Below are 21,709 nucleotides of genomic sequence, written 5' to 3'. Positions count from 1 at the left end.
TAACAAGTATTTACACAATATTCCAAAGCTATTTGCCAATAACATTTAAAAAAAAAACACTTCTGTTTATAATTGCAGTACTTCTGGTTTAAATATATTTTGCATCAGTGTAAATGTCATGCAAGGTTTTAACAAAAATACATCCTTTACCATCTCTTAACCATACATACATTTCTGATACGCCATGTTGTTCCATCTTCTAAAATTATTACATTACTTCTAACTTCCTGCACTTTGTGTGGAATGGAGTACTTGCTATCCCTTTTATGACTAACGCCGCCCCTCCTTATAACAATCCGATCTCCAATCTCCACTCTGTATAGGCACCTTTTGACACCCTTCCTTTTATTATAATACTTAACCCTTCTTCCTACTATTTTACGATCAACTTAAATATTTCCTTCTTCTCTCACCGACATAGGACACTCTTTTACACCCGGTTCCCTTCCTTTCAGTGCTACAAATGGTGAATTTCCTGTTACAGAATGAGGTGTAGTTCTGTGCGATCACATCATCTTCTTCAACTCTTTTTTCCATGGGAGCTGATTGGCTAAAGATAGTTGAATATTTTCCATCACAATTCGGTTTTCTCCAAGCTGTTTGCTTGTGTTCTGAAAAAAGCTACCTCTCATGAGTTATTTCCATTCTATCAAGGTAATTGGTCATTTCGCAGGGCACAAACTGTACGCCATTACCTGACACAATTGTTTTTGGTATTGCTTCCTTCTTCAATGAAAACCTCCTCCAGGAATTCAATTACTCTTGTTGTATTTACTTTCTCTATTGTTCTTACTACAAACCATTTAGTTTGATAATCTACCATTATCATAATGTATTTATTCCTCACTCTTAATCTAGAATCTGGACCTATAAAATCAATGGCCAATTTCTCCCATGGCCTCTTTGGAACATCAATTGCTGCTAGCGGAGGTTGTCTTGTCACTTTAGTCTTGTCACACAATTCCTCACTCTCTCTTCCACCTGTCGATCCATACTGGGCCTTACTTTTCTCTTCATCACACCTTGACCTAGATGCCCTTCATGTGTGCTCTCAATAATGTGTGTACATGCACCTTTAACAAATTGGTTTATCTTCATTAATCTTCCATTGATTTTGCTCAACTGATCGTTAACTTTAAAATAATCACATATATCACTACTCTCTATATCTTCATCATTCAACCCACGCACAACCTTTTCTCAACTTTCTTCAATAACTAATCATTCTCTTTTCTAACATTCCATTCTTCTGCATTTGTTGCCACCTGCCCTTTAGTAATTCCGTCTTCTCCTGCAGTTATATATTGCACAACTTCCCCTGCTTCAAGAGGCATTCTTGATAAATAATATGCCACTATATTCCTACTGCCTCTAAGAAATTTCACTTCAAAGCTATAATCTATTATGGATAACAACCATCTTGAAATGTGTGGTGTAACATTTCCTTCCAAACCATTTCATATTTTTAAAAATATATCTCAAGGGTTTATGACCAGTCCTTACTTTGAAAGGTATACCCCACATACAGAACTTAAAATGGTTGATTCCCCAACAACAAGCTAAAGCTTCTCTTTCTAGCACAGGATATGTCTTTCCTGCTCCCTGTAATCTCCTGGACGCAAGTCCAACCACATATTCATAATTATCTTTAACCTTTGTTAACACTGTACCAACGCTAACATTTCTGGCATCTGTGGATATATACTTTTTTACTGTAACATCAAAATATCCCAAAGTAGGAGCCTGGATAATAAATTACTTGATCTCCCCAAAACAATGCTCACATTCCTCATTCCATATAAGTTCTATCCTTTCCTGCATTAATTTCCTTAAAGATACTACTATCTCTGTAAAGTGTTTTGAACAGTATTCTGGAAGACCTATTAATGATTTTAATTTATCTTTAGTACAGGGTCTCAGTGCGTTTTCTATTGCTTTGACTATGCTTTTTGGTTTAATTCCAATGCTGTTTATAACACGTCCCAAGTGAATTACTTCTTGTTTTCTAATTTGAAATGTTTCTCTTTTGATGGCCAATCCATGTTTTTCTAGCCTTTTCATTACTTCATCAAATAACAAATCGTGTTCACTTCCACTTTTCTCCACAGTCAATATGTCATCTTGAAAACATAGTATTTGCTTCATATCCCCCAAAATACATTTCATTATCCTTTGAAACACAGCTGAAGCCAGCCCAATAGGCATCCTTTTGTAGCGGAAAACCCCTAATGGTGCAACAAAAGATGTAAGATATCTAGATTGTTCCTATGAGTGAACCTGGTGATATGCAGATGACATATCCAGAACACTAAACATTACTCGTTCTTCTACCATTGCTATCATTGTTACTGAAAATATAGAAAGAGAGGGCCCATTTTTGCTAATGCATGAGTTGGGAGGAAAACGTGCAGAATTATATATGCTCAGAGAGGAATACAGGCCCTGAGTGCTCATGGCATCCAAGTAAAAGGCCAGTGCAGGAGACAGAGAAGAGAGACAAAGGCATAGCTATCCACAAAGCAGCTACACGTAGAAAGGCCTAGAAGCTTGCAATAATATAGTTACAGGAAAGGCACGCATTTCAAATCCACGTTAATGAGGAAAGGGAGTTTCTGGACAGGAACGTAATAAGCTTTGATGCTAGAAGGTCAGCAGCTGTGTGAGGGAGGCCAGACAGTCGGGGAGGGCTCCAAGCCTGGAGTTAGGAAAGGAGGAGCTACAGACAGCCTTTAGAACGTGAGATAAAAGGTATTGCTGTTTTTCAATAAATGTGCACGTGATAGATATGTAACCTTCGCTTTTCTGAAAATGTGTAATTAGACGCTTTCTCATGAGAAATGCAGCTTTATGCTGACGAAAGCAGTGACACAATGTACCACGTGAGCGCTTAAATCAAAAGGCATGACAAGTGATAAGATGCATTCAAGGTAGCAAAAGTATATAAAAAGGGCTGCTTGAGTTGATGATTTTGAGGGCAGTTTCAGACTTAGAGCTGTGCTGTCCTCCTGGCCGTTATTCATAAAGGCTCATATTACTTGCCAAACTGAATCCTGTCTTTCTTTATTTGTGACCTGCCAACAACATTTGGCGCAGCCAGCCAGGAGCCCTCCTTCTCTTCTCCGGACGCAGCTGAAGGAAAATCTGTCTGTACTGCTTGAATAGAACACTGCGCGCAACATAATCAGGTGAGATTACACCTGCCTATTCAACCAGGCAGTCGGGGATTCCAGATGTTGCAGTCCTAAAGGGGTAAAGAGAGGTCGGGCTTGTACCTTATTACTTTTAATTGCATGATTCTTTTTGGCAACTATAATATGACAAAATGCATGCATGATTTATGTGGGGTTTAAATGTTTTAATGCAATATTATGCTGTGTGCTAAAAAATAAATTGTGATTTCCCTGTTAGACCGGAAGACTAGCCAGGGGGTTAAAGCAATGTTTGATGGTATGTTATTACTACACTGTGATTTCCTGGTCAGACCAGAAGACTAGCTGGTGTAATAGATAGTACTGCATTACCCAGGGGGCAGCCCCTGGACGACAGTTGTGCATTACCCAGGGGGCAGCCCCTGGATGAGAGCTTTGTATTACCCAGGGGGGTAGCCCCTGGAAGACATTAGAGTATTACCCAGGGGGGTAGCCCCTGGAAGACATTTAGAGTATTACCCAGGGGGTAGCCCCTGGAAGACTTTAGAGTATTACCCAGGGGGGTAGCCCCTGGAAGACATTTAGAGTATTACCCAGGGGGGTAGCCCCTGGAAGACATTAGAGTATTACCCAGGGGGTAGCCCCTGGAAGACTTTTAGAGTATTACCCAGGGGGGTAGCCCCTGGAAGACTTTAGAGTATCACCCAGGGGGGTAGCCCCTGGAAGACATTAGAGTATTACCCAGGGGGGTAGCCCCTGGAAGACATTAGAGTATTACCCAGGGGGGTAGCCCCTGGAAGACTTTAGAGTATTACCCAGGGGGTTAGCCCCTGGAAGACATTAGAGTATTACCCAGGGGGGTAGCCCCTGGAAGACATTATAGAGTATTACCCAGGGGGGTAGCCCCTGGAAGACAGAGTATTACCCAGGGGGGTAGCCCCTGGAAGACATTTAGAGTATTACCCAGGGGGGTAGCCCCTGGAAGACGTAGAGCATTACCCAGGGGGTAGCCCCTGGAAGACATTAGAGCATTACCCAGGGGGGTAGCCCCTGGAAGACATCAGAGCATTACCCAGGGGGGTAGCCCCTGGAAGACATCAAAGTATTACCCAGGGGGGTAGCCCCTGGAAGACATTAAAGTATTACCCAGGGGGGTAGCCCTTGGAAGGCATCAAAGTATTACCCAGGGGGTAGCCCTTGGAAGGCATCAAAGTATTACCCAGGGGGGTAGCCCCTGGATGGCATCAGAGTGTTACCCAGGGGGGTAGCCCCAGGATGGCATGGGTAGCCCCTGGATGGCATTAGAGTATTACCCAGGGGGGTAGCCCCTGGATGACAGTAGTGTATTACCCAGGGGGGTAGCCCCTGGATGACACCAGTGTATTACCCAGGGGGGTAGCCCCTGGACGGCATTAGAGTATTACCCAGGGGGGTAGCCCCTGGATGACAGTAGTGTATTACCCAGTGGGCAGCCCTGGACGAAAGTAGTGCATTACCTAGGGGACAGCCCCTGGAAGAGACATTCATTTGGGAATGCCTAAAAGATATTTCGGTTAAGACAGAGGGGTTAGAGTAGGAAATAGTGAAGTGGACCGAGTAACAAGTGTGAACATTTTGCTCTGATTGAGTCACACGCCCGGTTCACCAGATTCCCAGATTTACTAACCTCTGGAAGGCGTCTTTGAGGGGAAGCGACCAGGGCTGAAATATTAGTGAGAGTCTGAGTACAGTCAGACCCCTGGTTGCAAACCTGCAAAGCGCAATAGGGACCAGTGAATGCGTTTCATGAGTAATGAGTAAAAAAGAGAATAAAAATAATACTGTGTTATACAATCATAAAGGTCAGGTTATAGAGAAGTGGCAGGTGTCCCCTCCAGTTGTCACGCAGTCAGATATAAGTGAAGAAGAGAGGGTGCGAGATCTCTGCCAAATTTTTGACATCCCAATAGACACCCTTAAAGAGTTCTGTGAAGGGGCAGTAATTAGTGAAAATAAAACGCAGGAGGCCCGAATAAATAACACCAAAGCAAGTAAAACCTGATAATAAATCCCTATGAGTGAGGCTAATAATTCTCTGTGGCAAGAAACAGATACACTTGAGCTAAAATTAGTATTTAAGTGGGCTCACAGTCAACCCCCATGCCCATGCAACATCCCGAGGTTTGAAATAATAACTCAATCACCCCTTATATTAGAGGCTCTTCTTGATGCATTGCTCACAGATATTCGTACCTTCACTGCTTTAAATAATGAATGGCTCAACGCACCCCCGAGCACCACAAATACTCATTTACATACATGACAACGTTATAACACGCACTGCTTCAGCTACTAATCCACTTAGACCCCCCATAAATTCACCTGCCCAAGACATCACCATAGAAGAAGTGTTACACAGACTAGCGATAAGCATGGCTGATGTCCACAGATACGGTCTTACAACAATATATGTGAAGTCTGGTAATACTGAGTAGGACTGACTTTACACAATACTGTTGTGAGTTAGTGACAGTGGCATAATTAAAATACTCACAAGATAACAGACAGGGAAAAAAGAGCGATGGATTCAGGAAGTAGGATGTAACTGGGAAAATACGGGAGGAATTGCAATTTTGTTTTATAATGTATTAAAGCAAGGCCTTCCCACTGACATTCAAGCAAATTTAGATGGAGTGGTGGGAATAGAAGCTAAGCCGTGGCCTGAAATACAGGCCCACATAATACATTATTTTAAGTGAAAACAAGAAAAGACAAGGAGAGGACAGAGCAAGCAGAAAGGGCCGCAGCAAAGTTGGTACAACAGAAGCTTAAGAAGCCAAGTACAGAAGGAGCACTCGTGACTGCACCACCAATGTCCGTCACCATGCCAGTCCAGGTGCAGACACCAGGGGGACAACCAGTAAGTGACATAAAGAAAGGACAGGGAGGAGGATGACACCAGACAGAGTACAGAGTATTAGGAATATGTCTAAGCCCACAACCACTAAACAGAGGCAGAAGTTTTTAGGACTCTGCAATTATGTGAGACAGTGGATATTTGATTTTGCCACCCTAACTGCACCACTTCTCACTGCCTTAAAAGAGTCCCACACAAACGCAAATAAAGTAGACTGGACCGACGACAGGGAAATAGCCTTCCTGGAGCTGAAAGAAACAATTACAAATGCTCCAGTGTTAGCTACACCTGATTACCAAAAACATTTCTACCTTTTTTTGTCATTGTAATGGAATAACAATGACAGCAGTACTGACTCAAAAGACATCTATGGGACACAAACCAATTGCCTACTACAGTGGGCTGCTAGATCCCGTCATGAAAGGGCATTACCCATGTGAACAAGCTCTGGCAGCAGCAGCCTTTGCGGTTCAAAAGAGTGCCACCATAGTGATGGGATCACCTTTAACACTGTATGTAGAGCATGCGGTATTTGCCATTTTACAGAAAAGCAAAAGCACTCTTACAACTCAGAGAGTATCTGGATACGAAGTAATCCTGTCAATACCATCCTTGCAAGTGGTACGGTGTCACACAGTTAATCCAGCAACATTCTTTGTGCACCCAGTTTCTGAGGACGAGCAGGTACATGACTGTGCTACTTACACCCCAGAGGAAGAGAGCGAGATAAGAGAGGACCCCATCCCTGGGAGCATGTTACTCTTTGTTGATGGGTCCTCTTTCATAGATCAGGAGACTGGGATTCGACATTCAGGAGCAGCTGTTGTTAGAGCAGAGCAGCAGGGATCTTCTGACACCTTACAAATAGTGAGCCAGATACCCCTTCCATCCCATTTCTCAGCACAAGCTGCAGAGTTAGTGGCCATGATAGAAGCACTACAGCACGCTGAAGGACTAGAGGTCACCATTTATTCAGATTCAGCATATGTCACCACCACCGTGCATTCTAGTATTCGCCGGTGGGAAAGGAGTGGGTTTCTGAAATCTGATGGATCCCCTGTAATGCATTAAGATCTATTTGAGCAATTGATAAAAGCCTTAGCACTGCCATCTGAGGTAGCAGTTATAAAATGTGCAGCACACACCAATCAGCAAGACCTCATCTCCAGAGGAAACGCCTTGGCAGACTGGGCAGCAAAAGAAGCAGCTAAAACCTCTCCAAACTTCAGTGAACAAGATGAACACACGTTAGGGATGATGATAAACAGACAGAGTGTTACTGAGTTACCACCCCCATACACTGAGACAGCACGATTGCACTTACGTGAATTACAAGAACAAGCACTACCTCATGAAAGGGAGCTGTGGGAGCAGCGAGGATGTATACAGTCACCAACAGATTTTATCTATAGGCAAGAAAGTACAGGCAAGCCAGTGATGCCTCAAGCCCTGCTGTATATTGCCCCTGAACAGCTACACCTCCCTGCACACACTGCCAAAGAATACCTTCTTGCCACATTACAGACAGACTGGTTCATTCCGCAGTTATCTGAAATGATTACGAACAGGACGGCCTATGCCAACTCCCTTAACAATAGCTCGACAGCGAACAGATGCTCAAAAGACAGCTGAAGTCCTAGGGCAGGAAATGAGTAGCTATCTATCTCAGTTATTGAAGTCTGTCAAGTTCTTCTCTAAACAGGTGGCAAGACAAGAGAAGTGCACCAACGCAGCCCAGCAGACCAGTCCAATATCCGTGGGCCAGCAAGTGTACATCCGCAATTTTGTGCGACGATGGAAAGACAGCAAGTTCGAGGGCCCTTACTTAGTGACCCAGAGCACCCCCACAGCGGTGAAGGCGGAGGGCAGGAAGCCATGGATACACCTATCAGACGTTCAATTGTCCCCGGCTTCATGTCATACATCACCATCTTCACAGGAACATTTACAGCAAGACAAAGACAAAGACGAAGAACAGCGTCCTTCCTAAAGAGGCCAGCAGAACTTCTACTCGACACTACTAGTGGACAGTTATGTATTTCGATTTTGTTTTACTGTTCATGCTTTGTTATGTTAGCAATTACCTTTCAATGGTATCTTAGTCCACACATGGCAATGTGTCAGTATACTAAGCGCTTACAGAGAGAAGTATATAAATATGAAAATATATCTCACAATATTCATACTAGCTTATTATACAATGTATGGTATCAGCACATGACAGAGATAGGCATGCAGACTACTAATGAATCATGTTTTGTTTGCTCTTTGATTCCACATGCTAGTGACACAGATAGGCTACATTCATCAAAAGAAGTATTTCCAAATATTACTCGATGTTTATTGCACTTGTACCTTTGCAGGATGAGAGCACGAATGCAGCCCTTGCAGATAAGACAGGGAGCATTTCTAGTAAACACCACACAATATGAAGAGGAATTAGCCGATATAATAGATGTCCTGACAGATCGCAAGGAATTAGTGGTGAAATTAGGGAGGATGGCTGAGACAGGAATAATGAAATATAAAAGTAGGAATTGGAAGAATAGAACAGGGATTCCTGGGAATTTTAAGATCTACACTTTTCGGTAAGAATTATTCAGCTTCACCCATGCCCCAAGATTGTCAGGAAAGACCATATTTTCGAGTAAATGGATCAGTGTATGTTCATGGTCAGTGGTACCACGGTGCAACATTTGGATGTAGAGCTCTCTCTCTCTGGAAGGGAAACCAGACTGATAATAGCACCCAGAAGAAGTGTCAGGCTATATGGGATGAAAATATATCTAGATTAACTTGGGTGGAAACACCAACAACTCTCCGAGCAGGCAGAACACCAATTGTTTTCTTTTTATGTTTCAGAGGGAATGGAACAGTACCCGTGGGAAGGAACATCAATTGCATCACCACAGAGTACAATGCTGATATGGAATGGGGCTCCTCCAGTCTGATGGACTATTATTGGCAATGCAGAGAATGTCTGCATTCGCGACTTCCTTCCGGATGGAAAGGTCTCTGTTCCTTAGTAACTGTGCACACCCCCTCCCTGGTGATTCCAGGGGTGGACATCTCAAAGTTATATGATCACCCCATGAGCCATCCAACAAATTTATTGCGTCATCGGAAAAAGAGGTATGCAGAGTATATGGGTACTACAACCTGGGAAGCCATTCCACAAGAGCACAGGTTGTTTAATGATGCCCAATTGTTCTTTGGGAGCATCTTTCCCTTTGTTCAAACGAAGGCCACTGCCCGCTGGCTGCAGATAACACGATGGGAACTGATGAAGACAATCAATGCAACTGAAGATGGATTCAATGCAGTCAAGGAAGAGATGCGGGCTGTGAGAGTGATGCTTATGCAACATAGGTATGTGCTAGACTTGATGACGGCCATGGAGGGTGGGGTCTGTGCCAAGATCGGGACGGCCTGCTGTACATATGTACCGCCCAACGATGCAGACAATGGAACAATCACGTAGGCCATACAGATTCTACATAACTTGTGGAAGAAGATGGCAGACGAGGGGGGTGCCCCCGATGGATGGTTTTCAGGATGGTTTGCATGGATACCATCCTGGTTATCAGGACTGATTAAGGGGTTATTCCCGATACTTGTGGTGATGTTATTGATGTTCTGTACCTTTCAGTTAGTGGTAGGATGCTGCAAGAAGGTTAGCCAGAAGATAGGTGGGATGTTCACTATTAGGGTAGCCAGGGACGTAAAGGAGAATGAGGATCACGTATTTATCCAAATGAATGAATGTAGTAGAGAGGATGGAATAATAGTTGAAAGTTCAACTAAAGGGGGGAATGTTACTGAAAATATAGAAAGAGAGGGCCCATTTTTGCTAATGCATGAGTTGGGAGGAAAACGTGCAGAATCATATATGCTCAGAGAGGAATACAGGCCCTGAGTGCTCATGGCATCCAAGTAAAAGGCCAGTGCAGGAGACAGAGAAGAGAGACAAAGGCATAGCTATCCACAAAGCAGCTACACGTAGAAAGGCCTAGAAGCTTGCAATAATATAGTTACAGGAAAGGCACGCATTTCAAATCCACGTTAATGAGGAAAGGGAGTTTCTGGACAGGAACGTAATAAGCTTTGATGCTAGAAGGTCAGCAGCTGTGTGAGGGAGGCCAGACAGTCGGGGAGGGCTCCAAGCCTGGAGTTAGGAAAGGAGGAGCTACAGACAGCCTTTAGAACGTGAGATAAAAGGTATTGCTGTTTTTCAATAAATGTGCACGTGATAGATATGTAACCTTCGCTTTTCTGAAAATGTGTAATTAGACGCTTTCTCATGAGAAATGCAGCTTTATGCTGACGAAAGCAGTGACACAATGTACCACGTGAGCGCTTAAATCAAAATGCATGACAAGTGATAAGATGCATTCAAGGTAGCAAAAGTATATAAAAAGGGCTGCTTGAGTTGATAATTTTGAGGGCAGTTTCAGACTTAGAGCTGTGCTGTCCTCCCGGCCGTTATTCATAAAGGCTCATATTACTTGCCAAACTGACCTGCCAACAACATCATTTTGGATGTACTGTATTAGGGAGTGCCTCTCTATCCACCCAAATGTGTTCATTAAGATCATGAAGATCTACACACAGCCAAATCTTTTCTCCTATTTTAATCTAAAATAACAACCATCCTTGAATGATGCTGTAGTTTAATCTTAGAGGAGTCCATCTTTGGTTCATGTAGATGTTTTCCTTCTTGTTCCTCATTCTAGTCTTAATTAGGAAGTCCTGTTTCTATTGGTATGCTTAGTTAGATCTGCCAGGGAGAGTTTTGTTTTCTTTAATATTATTAGTCCTTCCTCCCTTTTATTGCACTGTAAGCTGGCTGCGCTGGATAACTGATCCTAGAACTTCCTTCACGGCTTTTAGTATTGGTGCTGTTTGTTCGATATACTGTTAATTATTTTCAGTATTATTTAACTTTCGACTGAAGTGTTGCTGGCTTCACGTATTGCTCATGCTCCTCCAATAACATAATTGCTGTCCGCATTGCTCACGCTACTCCAGTAACAATATTGCCGGCCTTGTGCTTTGCTTGTGCCATGTCAGTATAGTCCTAGCTGCCTATCAATACTTGTTGCTTGCCTTGTGTTTGCCTTCTTGTGCTCCAGTAACTGTAACACTGATATAACCGTTTAAAGAAAACGTAGAAAACTGAAGCCTTCCCTTCCGATTTTGCCACAATTTGTAAATGGAAAACCAGCCGGCATAGGAAAGCATCACTTGCTTTAATCGAGTCCAGGCACTGCTGCTAAATGCTGAAACATCTGCTTCAATTACTCTTTAAACAGTTATGGGTTTCCAGGGGTGGAAATGTCTGACGTTTGTCTGCCCCCTGCACTGACCAGGTCTCTCATCGCCAATGTAAAGATCATGCAGTAACCAAAACTTCTTCTTTTTGTATTCTGTATTTCAGTAAATGACATCTCCAGCAGGGCTCCTCACTCTTCAGCCCTCTCATCTTCCTCTCCTACATCCATGTGGTGCCATAGCTACCACACTACACAAACATACAGTGAAATTGTCAAAACTACATGAACTACGCCATTGTAGTTTCAAGTTTAGGCTTACCAAAAACCCCCAGTTTTCCATCAAACTATTCCAATTTACCTTCATCAAAATTATATCTGCAAACCAATGGCATTTAAAAAAATAGTATATTACCTGTCCACTACAGCATCACCCCTCTGTCCTTATCTATGATGTTAAACTGAGTGAAGAAACAGAAGCAGAAACAGATGTAAAAAAAATCTTGACTATAAAAACAAAAAAGAACTCCAAAGAAACCATAGGAAATATGTGCGAAAAAAAGAATAATCTTTTTAAAAAGTTCAAAATTATTTCAAAATTATACATAGCACTCAAAACAAAATACAGAATTTCATATGTGTAAAAATGTGCATGTATCTCAAAATGCATTTCTCTTTTTAGACAACAAATGTCTATTAATAAATGTGTTTTTTCTATTAAAATTTTAAAAGAATACTTTTAATTGTAATGAATCAAAAAATTGTTGATCTGTAATCATTTTGGTTTCAGAAAGTGTTATTTATAATACTAAAATGTTTTGTTTTATATATAAAACACTAGCCTAGCCTGTAGAATTAAAACCCAGCACTAATCCCTAGAAAATGTCATCCCAAATAAGTACACTACCTCCCCCAAACTCCATAAACCCAATAAATTATTCCTGAAAACCTAACTCTGAATCTCAGAAATGTAAAACTGTACTCCATAAATGCCCACCTATCACCCCAAACATATCCACATAACCCTTAACTTATAATTCAAATCTGAATCCTAGAAAAGTACAGCAAAATAAATACTTTTGTAAAATCTCTATTTGAACCCTGGAAAATATGAAAACTGCACGCACAAGAAACTACTTTTTCACCCTGAACCCTATAAAACACCATATAGCTAATATGCTACTCACCCATAACCCCTTTAGAACCAATATTGCACCCCTGAATATCTGACCCTGAGCAGTAATGCAGCCCAAATAATAATCCTGTCATGGCCCCAAAAATATTCAAATTACCCCTATATTATATTCCATTTTGGAACCCTAAAAAAGCACTCCGAACTGAATACACTGCCCACCCACCATCACCCCTACAAACCCAATAACCCATCCCTTAACATCTGAGCTTGAACCCTAAAAAAAGAAAACTGCATTCTATAATAACACCCATAATCAGTAAATATCTCAGTAATCTTTAATGTATAACCCAACTCTGAAACGTAAAAAAGCATCCCGGAGTTAATACATTCCCCAGCCATAAATCCTATAAACCCACCCCACCTGAAACTTATACATAAACTCTATTTACCTATAACAAAGTAACACATTTGGAAGTCTTGCCTTGTGAAGTAATTGCCACACTGCCTGACTTTGACCCAGAGCAAGAGAGAGAACAACACAAAAGGGATAAAGGAGTAAGAAAGACAGAAAAAACTATCACAAAGAAAGAAATCAGTAATGAAAAAGAACCTAAAAGAGTGAGATGAAGGGAAGCAAAGGACCTAATTTAGATATTGGCGGACTAGTTACTCCATCATAACAGTGAAGGACACGCCTTTTGCCAAAATCTAAATCCCATTATATCCAATGGAGTTAAATTTCAGAGGCAGGATATCCATAACCATTGTGATGAAATAACTTGTCCGCCAATGTCTAAATCAGGCCCAAAGTGTCTAGTGGTGGATGAAATAGGCATGAGGTTAAATCAAGACTACGCTGTTTTGTTATTCAGCACTTCTAGCATTCTGTACTACCTGCCACAGAGTACGCAGGGGGGGCTCCTCTGCTATGGCAGAAGAGTGCCGGCCACCCCCCCCCCAGCAGCAGCAGCTACAAAATCTTTATAGTAAAAAAATAATAAACTCAGTTTATTATGTTTTTACTATAAAGGGGGCGGGCCACGGGCGTGACATGGACAGAGCGGAATTGCACAGCACTTCCCCTCAGTGCACATGTATGTTAGGCCGGCCGTCTCAGGCCGGCCAAACATACACGCCCACTCTCTCCAACCCAGCACTGCGTTGCCAGGTTGGAGAGAGCAAGCAGAGGCTTTCACTCTGCCTCGGAGTACCCTGGCCAGCAGCATGAAAGCAGCGGTATGATTGAATGCAGGGTAGGCTTGGAGCCTGTGTCTGCAACGACAGACCTGGGCAGAGCAGATGGTGAGGTGCAGCACAGGAAGAAAGTACTTTTTTCCCCACTATACACTACGCTGCCCTTTTCCCCTCCCTCGAGCCGCACCTAAGACTACGAGCAGAATTTTGGGCAATAACATGTCAGCTTTATGGTGGTGCGACCGGTGAAGTTGCACCTGGCACTGGGGTTGGAGGTGGGGAAGCTGGGTGTGGTAAATGTGTTTAGAAATAACTTATGGGTGTAAAAGCACCACTGTAGAGTTCCTTGTGAGTCCAGTAGATTTCATGCAACAATACAAATATCAAGATAACTCACTGCTGCAAAGAACATGTATCATGCAGATGACAAAACTGTATTTTATGTGTTTAGGTTAATGGGTTACTGTGTTTGTCACAGTGATCCTTTTTTTACGTGCAGTTTGTAAATTACAATCCTAATATAGCAGACTGGCCTATGAACTGTCATAAAAAACTGCATCCAAACTGCCTGGTATTGGTTAGAATGTTATGTTTTCCTCAGTCTTTCATTATCTATTCCTAATGTTGCTAAAAAGAGTTAGGGGCATGTTCACAACTTTAGGTAGTGGCACAAGTCTTCATGCTGCACTGCCCTGCATCAAAAGAAAAGGGCAGGAATGTGCTGTATCTACAAGAAATGGTGCATTCCTGTCCTTTTCTCCTGTGCTGGCGCATAATGGGCTACCATGCAAAACAGGCACTCTTGCACAATGGTGCAATGGTGTTTACATTGCAGGGATAATTGTTTTACTGCAAGATTGTACACCTTCCACCACAAAGACAATCACAAGAGTTGTTTTCCTCTTTAAGATAAATAAAGTTTTTTCTCCTCGTTGATCCTCCCTTACGCCTCCCCTGGGAAGGCGTGGACTTTTGACACATTCGCAGGTTTACAAAATCTTGTACATCTGGGAATGCATCAAAATCTATGGGTGCTGTGTGGGAACACCCACCACAACACCCATGAAATGCCTCTTTGTCGCAAAGTAAGGCAATGTAGCGACTTGCACTGCGTTGCCTCAATCCATATCTACAAGGCCATGTAAAGTCGTACAAAGTGACTTTGCATGGCCTTGTAGATATGGCCCTGCAGCCTGACTCGCCAGTCCATCACAAAAAGTGGTGCACCGTGGCGCAGGCCGCTTGTAACTATGGTCATTGGTTTGAGTGGAAAAACATTCTTATTAGTAAAGTCAAACCCAGCCACTGTAGTATGATTTAATTTCTGAGTTTGTGCTGTTCCCAACCAAACCCTAAAATATACTGCCTACTAATATGGATGACATGTGATTATTATAATCCTCTTTGTTTTATGTAACAATTTTTATAGATTGATTTACACACATATGATTTATTGTCTCTCTGTAACAAGTGTGATGTTGAGTGCTCTGCCACAACACACCGCTATGAATGGTGCTTTAAAACAAATGAAATGCATCGGAAAGAGGGGCTGTGGAGAGATGAGGGCACTGTTGGCGGGTGGTAATGAGGGCAGGGGCGTAATTTCAGGGAGGTGTTTGGGGTGTTACACCCCACCAATAAATGATTTTTTTGATAAATAGTTGGGAACAGGTGCATTCAGTCAGGTATGGTGAGATGTCAGTCGGATTTCACGAGTAATTGTTACATACGCAGACCAAAACGCACAAACACTCTCTCCTTTTCTGTTTTGAAAGTTCTCAAAAATATTGGTTACTTTACAAAATATTACCATTTTTCGCACCTAGTACTCCTACCAGTCCACGTTCCTCCCTCATTCCACTGCCCCTTAGGCCCCTCTCATGCACCCTGCTTGTAGTATAATGTATTTTAACATTATATGCCAGAAAGCTTGTTGGAAAATCTGAAGCTCACACCACCTGTCAATCTTACTGACCAAGCTATACTGCTGAATGAGACTACTGTCATGGAGTATGGGGCACACATGGTGCTGTTAGGGGGGCGCTAAGGGGTGCAAGAAAAGTGGCGTTGGACTAGGTGCAGTGCCACTTTTCATAAATCTGGACCTGAATCCTATACAAACTAAGCAGTTGAACGAAAAGTGCCAAGCTAGTGAAACAATGATCTATTGAGAATCACCATTGCTAGTGGCATAACGAAACTTGAAGAGGCCCTCCTTGCAAAATACATGAACGGGCCCCCATGCAGGGGCAGCTTTCATGCTGGCAGCGCATAGTGCGTCAGTGTTTTTTGGCGCCCCAACCACCAAGACCTCTTTCTCCACTAATTCCCTCTCTACGACTCTCCAACAGAGCTGCTCACCTCTCCATAGCCCCTTTCAGGCACAAGTGTATGTTTTCTTTTTTGAAGCGCTATTCACAGTTCATTCACATTTTTGTGATGTGCATGGTAGATGTTCCTAACAGCAGGCACATTATCCCTCTGCTCTACTTTATGATGAGTAAAAACTGCCACTAGACAAAATTTGTATCTATCACCGCCGGTTACATTAATCACCAGAGTTATATTGACATTTATATTGTTGCCTGAAAACTGTTGGATGCACAAGAGAGTTGACGTCCTTCTAATCCCAGTCAGTGCACCGGTCGTACCGCCCTAAAGCTGGCCCTTTCCCCACACTCCGGAGCCAGTGAGGAGCCCTCTGGCCAGTGGCTGTGCACAGTGCCTTGGGGGCCTCTTGGAGCTTGCATCATCCACAGGGCCGCTCTGCGGTGAGATAGGGTATATTGTTACACCACTGACCATTGCACAGGAACAAACACTACGGACCATATTTATACTTTTTTAGTGCCACATTTGTGTCATTTTTTGACACAAAAGCGGCACAAACTTACAAAATACAATTGTATTTTGTAAATCTGCCCCGCTTTTGCATCAAAAAGCGGCGCAAATGCGGTGCTAAAAAAGTAAAAATATGGGCCTAAATGTATACTGTTTTAGAGATTCTTTCATTCAAACATTATGCCTTACCAGCCTTTGCAAAGGACAATTGCCCCATCAAGGGGAACTTGATGGAATTTGTCTGCCACGTGGTACAATTATACGCTCTGATTGCAGTTCCTGATTTTAGAAAGCATCACTGAAAGATTTAGAAGATTTGGCAATGGAGTTCTAGCATTTTCAGTGGATTCCGCTTTCAAAGGGATAGTTTTAATCAGTGTTTTTAAAGTATCATACAATAAATCACGATTTTGTACACCTGTTTGTGAATGTCATGAAATAAATGACAAAAATATTTAATTAAAAATAGTATCACAGAGTGCACCTTGTGATTTGGGCTTTACATACTGCTACAACAGGTCCTGACGCCTCTGACTTACAACACAAATGTTCTGGGCTCCCAGAGAGTCAGTGGATAACAGCCACAGGATAAAGAAGGGGGTCGCAAGAGAGTGTATAAAGGTTGACAGATATTTCACATAGCTGTGCCCCAAAGAGATTGGCAGCATTAAACAATTACAATAACAAATCTAGTCTGGCTTTCTTAACTGGACCATTGCAATTTAAAGCACCAGCACCTGAATTCTTGTCTATCCAACAATTCCCAGGATATAACAATAGAAAGATAACTTGGTTGTATATGCACTTGTTTTAAGAAGTTTCTTCATGCAGTCTGTCACAGGTTTGACTCATCAGAACATAGAATAGAGGGTTAATGTGCTTGCCGCAAAGTACAATGTGGAAAATGCAGGTCACAGTTTGCATTTTCTGTAGACAGCTTATTATTGGGTTAGTATGTTTGCTGCAGGTATGTTTATATTACCTGCAGGTCACAAATGATACTTTTTCAATGTTTAATTATTTTTTTGTTTCATTTAGTTATGAATGTGCATTTAGGTGCAGCATGCAGACCACTAGGCATAAGTGTAGCATGTTATTTTATTTTTTTCTCAATCTTTTGTTGTTCTATGGTTTCTGAAAGGGTTCCTTAGGGAGTGTCAAATACATATTAGTAAGTGTTATGTACATGATTATTAGTGTAATTACACATATAGACAGATACATCTAACTTTCTTACAGTGCACACATATCTCTTCCACACAGAACAGACTCTGCAGGTGAGACAGAGAACTCCACACACAGAAAGATAGGACATGCCTATCTTTTTTATGTGTGTTGTTTTCTGCCCTGACAGTGGAGTCCCCACAGTCGAGAACTTACTATTAAACTGCAGTTTTGTGAATATTAAAATAGAGTAAACTTACAGAAAATATGCAAGTTTACCTTATAGATCAGGCCCCAAGTGTCTAATACAGCTGGTGCTCCACATATGTTTTTTAAATAATATTTTAGAACTGTTACTTCATTTTATTTGTTTTCAAACATGTTTGGAAAACATGTCAACAGTTTTAATCATTGTAGGTGTTGTCTTTCTCATCATCCTTCTAAGGAGATAAAATTAAACTGATCTGCACTTTTGCCAAGCAACAGCTTTCTACTTTCTACTTGGGTGCAGATATGCTCTCCAACCTAAAGGAACAATGGAGTCTGTGCTTTCCCAAAGATTTGTCTTCCATATTTGAGACCTCTCTTTTAATGCATGAATTGTTTTTATACTGTCACTTCGAATGTTCCCCTGGAGCAACAAGTTATGGTGCCTCTGGATCACTGCGAACTGATTCAGCAAATAGTGCCAATAGTGCCAAAATGTACCTAAAATATGCCAAAGACAGAATTTAGCCATTGCTGCTATATTACATTACTTCTCTTTTTATTAAGACAAGCACTAGACTGGATAGTAAATTATTGCTCCAGTGGACAAGCCCTGCTGATAACAGCCTTTGGCCCTGCACAGCAGAGTGTGGCTGCAGGCTTCGTCCAAAGGCCAGATCCTGTGCAGAGGTTCCTCTTGATTTCCCGAAGGGATCTGATTTTCAGGGGTTTGGGCGCTCTTCTTATACCCATTTTTGCCTTCGTTGTAGGCCTACTTCAAAGGAAAGTCTCTCTTGTTTGTGAGATCCTGCTTACCCCAGGTTGGAGACTGCATTGTGTGAGGGCAGGCACAACCCTTCCAGGTGTAAGTGACCACTCCTCCCTTCACTCCTAGCACAGATGGCTCATCAGGATATGCAGGCTACACCCCAGCTCCCTTTGTGTCACTGTCTAGAGAGAGGTGCAAACAGCCCAACTGTCAAACTAACCCAGACATGGAATCCTCAAACAGGCAGAGCCACAGAATGGTTTAAACAAGAAAATGCCTACTTTTTAAAAGTGGCATTTTCAAACACACTATCTCAAAACCAACTTTACTAAAAGATGTATTTTTTAAATTGTGAGTTCAGAGACCCCAAACTCCACATATCCATCTGCTCCCAACGGGAATCTACACTCTAATCATATTTAAAGGTAGCCTCCATGTTAACCTATAAGAGAGACAGGCCTTGCAACAGTAAGAATAAAAACGAATTTGGCAGTATTTCACTGTCAGGACATATAAAACACATTAGTATATGTCCTACCGTAAACATACACTGCACCCTGCCCATAAGGCTGCCTAGGGCCTACCTTAGGGGTGTATTACATGTAAGAAAAGGGAAGGTTTAAGCCTGGCAAGTGGGTACACCTGCCAAGTCGAATTGGCAGTTTAAAGCTGCACACACAGACACTGCAGTGGCAGGTCTGAGACATGTTTACAGGGCTACTAATGTGGGTGGCACATCCAGTGCTGCAGGCCCACTAGTAGAATTTGATTTACAGGCCCTGGGCACCTCTAGTGGACTGTACTAGGGCCTTACCATTAAATTAAATATGCCAATTGTGGAAATCCAATTAGACATACATTTTACACAGGAGCACTTGCACTTTAGCACTGGATAGCAATGGTAAAGTCCCCAGAGTAACATAAACAGCAAAACAGAGCCCAGCACATATCAACAACCTGGGAAACAGAGGCAAAAAGTTAGGGGAGACCACGCCAAGGATAACAGCCAAGCTTTACAATGGTGACGGACCCTGTTGCACAAATTCTTCAGGCAGGCACAGCAGGGGTTGGTCGCAGGCCCTGGTCACAGGAAGTCAAAAGCCTCTGCACATGTCCTTCAAGCAGGGGTATGACATTTACTTGTCCCAAACTGTATATTTCTCAAAGTATGATGTTTGTCACCAAGCAACTTGCCCTTTTTAAGTACAATGCATGTCATCAAAGGAATGTAAAGTTACTAACTGATCAAAATCTTAAAAATTATAGCTATCTTATCATCCTAAATCAGTGGTGCAATAAAACATCAGGGACCCCCATGTACAGTAGATGGAGGGGCCCCCCTCTCCGGACTCGCTCGGGAGGTCTCAGGCCAGTGTACTTTGCTGAGGGTTACCTCTGGAACGCAGGCCCCCCCAGCATGCAGGAGCTGTGGGGGCCTTTGGTACGCCCTGCCACGCTACCTTATTTACCACTACTGTGTAACTTCTCCCAAGATACTGAAATACGGTACAAGTTCAAACTATTGAACTAGCAAACATTTTATGATGTAGGAAGCAGAATGACATTTAAAACTTCCCCCATAAAAGACATTCATTAAAGAAACGCTTTCTCAACTTGGAACACCCTTAGTTATCACTGAAATGATTCAACTTCTGCAGGATAAAACGAGGAGTCACAGAGCAGAAATTAGTTCAAGTGCTGTAGAGACCTCTAGCGGATCCTGTGAGGCAACAGATTTATTTTAGTGCAATTGTTCTGCACCTGGGCAGGGTTCTTGTCTCACTTCCCCATCGCTCTGTGTCACTGTGACGCTTTGCTGGTGTCATCCCAGATTTTACAGTAATAATCGGCGTCATCCTCCCCCAGGACCCCGGTGATGAGCAGGTGGCAGGTGTTACTGGAGGGGTCCTTGGAGGCCGAGAACCGGGTGGGGGTTCCGGAAGGTTTGCTCAAGCTAGAACTGTAATACAGCAGGTACCTGGGGGGGCTCCCGGGCCTCTGTTGGTACCAGAAGACCGTATAGTAACTGACACTGAACCCGCTGCTGAGAGCACAGGGTAGTCTGGCCGTCTGGCCCGGGGTCACCGACAGCGAGGAGGGCTGGGTCAGCACCGACTGAGACCTTGAATCTGAAATACGAAAATCAGAAGGTGATTTATGAGTCACGAAGAGCAACACATCGCTTCATGATTCATTATATTTTATACAAAGAACTAACGAAGATGTAAATTAGCACTTGTATAGCGCACTACTCACCCGTTAGGGTCTCAAGGCGCTGTACTCATACCGCTATGGAACCCCTCCTGGCTTTTCCCTGTGAGGCGCCCACTCCTGAGCACCCCCAGGGTGAATCCAGGCATCCAAGCGCTGTTGGGGCCGTTGTGGAGATTAAGCAAGCTATTGCCCAGAGTTGCAGAGTGGGACCCATGAATTAGATTAGGCACCGAGGCGAGAATTATCTGGTCAAGGGGAATTGAGCCCAAGACCTGCTGAAGCGGGACTTGAACCCTGGTCTTGAGCCAGATATCTGCCTCAGGGTCTGCCGCTCTAACCATTGAGCCACACTTCTCCAAGATAAATGTATTAATTCATAACTGGTAGGTGAAAAGCAGGTGCAGCATGTACTCCCTACACATGTTTTACTTACAGGCACAGAAGGTACTAAGCACGAGGAGGAGGGGAGTCCAGGACATGGTGCAGCGTCCGGCAGAGCTCTGGCCTCTGATGCAGACAGGTCTCTGGGTGGGACCGTCCAGCTCTTCCTTAAACACCTGCCGAGCTGAGGAGCCGCCCGCTCCATGCAAATTTGTCCACAGCTCATTGGACAACTAAAACCTGGGGCAACCCCTAGCACCAACCAGTAAATCTCAGCCATCTAGGCTTCAGATTTTAATAAGCTGACAGTTTAGGAGGAACAATCCTTGTGGCTTCACATCAAACACGTGGAACTTTACCTTCACCCTGGCTGAATCAGTTCCACTGATGGGCTATTTTATACTTGGCAAAGTGGTAAACTGTTTCGACAATAAGGGCGTCATAGCACTTTACACAATGCTGGAAACAACATACAATCAAGGGTCGATG

The 21,709-nt window shown here is 42.9% G+C and overlaps 1 gene segment (V, D, J or C); it reads right to left on the bottom strand.

Moving 5' to 3' along the window:
- Positions 1 to 19,135: 19,135 nt before the first annotated feature.
- Positions 19,136 to 21,351, bottom strand: LOC138265321 (immunoglobulin lambda variable 5-37-like). The segment is given in 2 exon segments: positions 19,136 to 20,754; positions 21,273 to 21,351. Coding segments are annotated over 2 exon segments (375 nt in total).
- Between the last annotated feature and the right edge of the window lie 358 nt (positions 21,352 to 21,709).

The sequence above is a fragment of the Pleurodeles waltl genome, chromosome 11, assembly GCF_031143425.1.
Source record: "Pleurodeles waltl isolate 20211129_DDA chromosome 11, aPleWal1.hap1.20221129, whole genome shotgun sequence".
In the NCBI taxonomy this organism is placed as follows: Eukaryota; Metazoa; Chordata; class Amphibia; order Caudata; family Salamandridae; genus Pleurodeles; species Pleurodeles waltl.
The sequence above is the reverse complement of the archived record's forward strand: the minus strand, read 5'-3'. Positions and strand labels throughout refer to the sequence as shown.